This window comes from Mesitornis unicolor, unplaced genomic scaffold (assembly GCF_000695765.1).
Source record: "Mesitornis unicolor isolate BGI_N332 unplaced genomic scaffold, ASM69576v1 scaffold15959, whole genome shotgun sequence".
NCBI classification, from domain to species: domain Eukaryota; kingdom Metazoa; phylum Chordata; class Aves; order Mesitornithiformes; family Mesitornithidae; genus Mesitornis; species Mesitornis unicolor.
The window spans coordinates 87,320-92,620 of NW_010208115.1; the positions used below are offsets into that span (position 1 = coordinate 87,320).

At 35.9% G+C, this 5,301-nt stretch overlaps 1 protein-coding gene across 1 annotated transcript; it reads left to right on the top strand.

Annotated features, from left to right (window-relative positions):
• The first annotated feature begins 248 nt into the window (after window positions 1-248).
• Window positions 249-4,466, top strand: SGOL1 (shugoshin-like 1 (S. pombe)). Its single transcript, XM_010192378.1, has 8 exons — window positions 249-384; window positions 464-660; window positions 1,007-1,111; window positions 1,592-1,656; window positions 1,832-1,983; window positions 2,563-3,396; window positions 3,916-4,087; window positions 4,325-4,466. The coding sequence occupies exons 1-8, from the start codon at window positions 249-251 to the stop codon at window positions 4,464-4,466; spliced, it is 1,803 nt and encodes a 600-aa protein (XP_010190680.1).
• The last annotated feature ends 835 nt before the right edge of the window (window positions 4,467-5,301 follow it).

Below are 5,301 nucleotides of genomic sequence, written 5' to 3' on the forward strand. Positions count from 1 at the left end.
CGCGGACACCGCGCGTTTTGCAGTGCAGATAATCTGCAATAGTGGCGGTAGCTATGCTGCGAAAATTGTTTCGAAAATGGTCGTAGCTGTGTGTCTTTCCGCATTTGTGGGTCTGTGTTCGTATATGCAGCTTAAAAACACCATAAGCTTTATTCTTGTTTCTCTGTTCCTTTTCTTTCGATGTTAGGGAGTGTTGTGCAACAACAGCTTAATAAGGTCTTTGCCCTTTATATTTCTAAAGGTAGAAGATGGCTAAATGCTTGAAAAAGCCCTTCAAGGACAGTCTGAATGATATAAAAGAACGAATGAAAGAGAAAAGAAATCAGAAATGGACACGGTTGGGAAAAATTAGCCAGATCTCCACTGTAAAGTGCAAAATAGCAAGTAAGATACTTAAATATCTTAATAGTTTTCATAATTTATTTTTTAAAACAGTTTTTAAATACTTATTCTTCTGTTACAGCCAACAGCTCCATGCAAATGAAGAGCATCCAAGCAAACAACAGAGCTCTAGCTCAGGCATTGCAAGAAGAAAAGCTCAAACTGAGGGATGCCCAGGCTACCATTCTTCATTTAACAAAAGACTATCAAGACCTGAAGGTTCAAATGTTTGACTTGCGAAGAAATCTTGTGTTCAAGCAAGCACAAGGACTTGTTGAGGTATTTTTATTAATAACTTTATGACTTAGTGACTTTATGAAGCTGAACATCAGAATCTGCACCAATCTACTGATATCTTCAGATCTTAAATGTTTCAGAAAAAATAACTCAATATATTGAACAAGTTTCCTCATCTTCTCTCCTTTTCTGGTCGTTAACTAAATATTTTTTCCTGGCTACTCTTTCATCTGTAATAAAAGCCTGTCTTCTGTGATTTGATATTTTTGATACCTAACACAGGTATCTTCAGGATTTAATCATCTCGCAATACTAGTGAGAGGTTATTACATTGCTTCCTGATACTAGAGTATGACAACAACGTTATTTTCCTTCTTTTGTCTATTAGACTCGACTGTCAGCTTTGAATGAGATAATTTCAAAAGTTTCTCAGAATTTGCTGAACTCAATTGATCTCCTTGGCTCTGCAAAGAAGTTGTGCTACACAGATGCAGTAAGTACCTTTTCCTCTTGGGGAACAGGACTTCTGTTAATTCTTTCCCCTTACTCCTTCCAGCATAGATGCACACAGGTTTTGAGCCTTAGTTTGGAGGTATGACTAGTTCCACAGCTCCCAGTATGACATAAGGTCTCACTGTGGGGGCGTGTAGTAGGTTGTTAGTGGGACTGAGGCCCTGTTATGAGGTGGTAGGGGTACCCTGGTTTTTTATGGTTTTGTGTCTTGTTCCCCATATCATCCTTACAGTTCCTCTCCCATTCACTCTATATATAATTTGGCTGGTGATGAATGTGCTAACTTCCAGGATCTGAGTATGTGAGTTCCCACAGCATTTTGTGGTATCAAAAGCCAGAAAGAAAGAGTCAAGGGCCTCTTTGGTCCTTCTGTAGGTAACTTGGCTTTAATCTAAAATTTGTATATGGTGTAAGCTTTTTTTCAGGTATTTAGTCACAGTAAAATTTAATTTGTTGACAGAATCGGAGGGTGCTTTCGTCAGTTTTTGAAAATACTTCCAATGTCACAGGACAAATGCATTCAGTGTAAGTATCTTTTGTTAATAGTTAATACCATATATATATATATATATATGTATGAAAATTCTGTTACATTTAATTTTCTGACAGGAAAAAGGGTAGAAATTTAATGTAATGAAATAGTTCATTGTCATAAAATATATCACTATTCAGTAAATGCTACCTTTGGTGTTTTCTCTAGAGGACCTTTACAGTGTGCTGATGGAGATGATAGAGTACCTCCAAGTGGGATGGTAGCTGATCATGATAAAAACAAGTTGGCTCATTCTGTGTCCGAGATCTGTGAGGAGTCTGACAAATCCACTTCCTTAATCAAAATAGTTCCAGACAAAGGTAACTAAATCAAAGTATCAGACACTGGTGTATTCTGAATCAGGAAAAAAATGTGTGAGCATAAGTTTAAAATGCAATTACTGCTTTTGAGTAACTTGTCAAGTAACTTTCTACTTTTTAATCATAAAAGCTTGATATTAATGTTGGTAACTGGTAATTTTTTTTTAAATAAAGATGCCAGGAAAATGGGGAAGGAACTTGAAAATGCTTTGTTTTCTGTATATCTGCAATCTAGTTTCATCATCTACTGTGCAGTTCAACAGAGTAAATTCGTTTTTAGTCGTACATTATCACTTATGAAATCAACAACTGTTAAAGCAAAATACTCAGAAAAATAAATAACCTGTGGATAACATTTTCAAACAGAACAGTTTAGAGGACAATCCTAATGTAGTACCCTTAACTGCTTTCTCTCTAGAAGCTGTATTAAACAGAATTTATCTTGATTGCAGTATACTGGTTTATACAAATCTGTGAAGAAAATTGTAACCTGTCTTAATTTTCGAGTTCCAAATTTGCACAAAACTTTTCCAGCTTGTCAGTATTTAGCTTTAATATGACTTTCTCTTCAATTACAAGGCCAAACATCTGATTTTCATCTGGACAACACAGGGTCAGAAATGGAAAATGTTTCCTCAAGTGGAGAGGATGGATTTGGTAATGTGTTACCAAAAAGTGTGAGCACCAGGTGTCGCTATTCAAAGATGAGAAATCATGGTGAACTTTGCATTAGTGTCTCAGACAATTCAGAAGCACCTGATTCAACAAGAGAACTTTCTAAACCAGATGAGAGTAGACTTGAGGAAAGTCTAAAGAAGTATACTGTAGAAAATATAAATTCAGATATTTCTCAGTTGAATGAAACCAAGATAGTGTTGGAGCAGATAGATTCTGAAACTGCACGGCTCAACTTAAACAGTAATTCTGATCTTAAACGTGAGCATAAAAGCAAAGACTCTCAAGTAAGAAAAAAGCATCAGCAGGGAAAACTGGAATGCTCTAAAAATACTTCCAGACACAAATCAAAAAAAGGACAAGGTAAAGAGGCATCCAAAGAGAAGTTGGATTTGTTGGGGGGCTCCAGTGATGCTTACAACTTTCATTTTGAAGAGCGTGTCCATGTTACGCCTTTTCGACAACATAAGGTGAATGACACAGATACTGGGGTGGATGATGAAGACAATGTAGCTGAAACAAATACCATCGAGTTGAGTGATAATGAAGAAGATTCAGATGATGAGCTCTATGAACCTTACAAGAGTAAACCAAAAAAAAGGAAAAGTTCAGTGGACAAGACAGAAACATCACCAGTCCACATAAGGCCAAGGTCTAAAAGATGCTTGGCACAGCGTGAGCAGAAACTCCACAATGAAAATGAGAATGAAAGCAATAAGTCAAGTGACAAGTCTATTCGTAAGTGCAAGAAGTACCCTGTAATTGTTCGGTTTTGTTTGTTTGTTTTTTGAGAGATAACATTTTTTTAATGGATTTAGGCTTTTAAAATTTAATCTTTTTTAATAAATACAAAGAATAATGTTACATAAATTGTAAGTATCATTCTTCTGTCCCACCTTTTTTTTCCTCTCAGTGGAAATTGGCATCAAAGATATATTTTAAGAAACTGGGTCAACAATACTGTATTTTAGATGTGTTTAAAGGCATATTAAAGCTGAGGAAAAAGAGGAGAACATGAGCATGAATTTGAGAGAAGTGGAATAACAGATCACACTCTGCCTGGCACTGCTTAATGTTAACTTATTTTTTCAAATCAAAATCCGGAATACGTTTTGATCCTCTTACATACATACTCTTAAGTGGAAAGATGAAGGTAATAGTTACGCTGAGAGTTACTTCACATGTAGTACATTCACTGACATTCACTTTTAAGCTAGCTTGCCTGAATTGTCTTGAGTGTACCTAATTTTTTCCCAGGACAGCCTTCTGAGCCATCTCGTGGTCATCTTTGTGATGTTACCAATACCACTTCATTGCTTCCCAGCACTGAGAATGCACCTGTTGCTCCAGAATGTGATGTACCACAATCCCCAAAACGCAAGCGAAGCTGTACTCTTACTGTGAACTATAAAGAACCAAGTATTGCAGGGTAGGTGTATTACTTTCTAATTTGATAATGAAGTTCATGATACTCCATCAAATGGAGGATTTGAGGGGATTATTTAAATACTAGAAATAAAAATAAGTTCTTAACAAAACATTCAAAGAGAGGTCCGATGTCAGTAATACAACATAATTCATATGGTATTGAACTTACTAGCTGAAAGTTAATGTTTTAAGTGAGGTGAAGGACAAAACTAATTTTGCCTCTTTTATTATTTTACAGGAAACTCAGGAGAGGAGATCCATTTACAGATACAAATTTTCTGAATTCTCCAATTTTCAAGGAGAAAAAAGATGCTAAACGCCGTTCTCTTAAGAAAACATCTCCATCAAAATACAATGAGAAATTTGTTGGTTGTTGTTGAGATTCAGTCATGATACCAAAACCATGCTCACTCCACAAAGAAAGGAAACCTTTCATCCAGGAAATTGTTGCACAATATCTTACGCAAATATACAATCATTTCAATGTTTCTAATACTATGGATATACAATTAAGGTGTTTTTTTTTTTAAAACCAGTGACTTGTGTTTAATGATACAGAAGACACAAGACTCTCGAGAGCTTGTCTATCATCATGGATCTGTGAGTATATTGGCAGTATCTGATGGGAGAGATGGTGAATGTGATTTTATTACTTCTACCCTGCTTGATCTCACAGTGGTTGGCAAAAAGTGAACTTTAGGCACTTGAGCAAATGCTTTTGCTTGTTTGGGTGGTTTGGGGTTTTTTTAATAACTTTTGTACAGATCTTGCTTATGTAAGTTGTAGTTATGTTGGTTGTAGTTTCATATTGAAGCTAATAATAAACATCTTTGCTCTTGAAAACAGCTCAGTTTATTCTGTTCTTGCATGGTTTCCATAGTTGCTTCAAGGGTAGCAGCGTCAGCTGTGGGTATGCTGCAAGCCAGTGTATGCCTTTCCCCATTTCATGTAGCATAAACATTGTTTAGAACCAAGACTGGCAGCTGTAATTTGATTATGTAGCTATAGCTCTTGAAAGTTGCAAATAGGATTAGTTGATACTGCTATGAATGTGAGTTAAACTTAATTAACTTAATCAGAAACAAAGAAAGTAAATTTTATCTGTCAAAGCTGTGAAGAGGGCTCTGGTGGGAGTGTACAGTAAACTGCTATTATGGGACTTAATAAATAAAGGCACTTGCAAAGCAAAGCCAGAATTATCAGAGGAAGATCTAG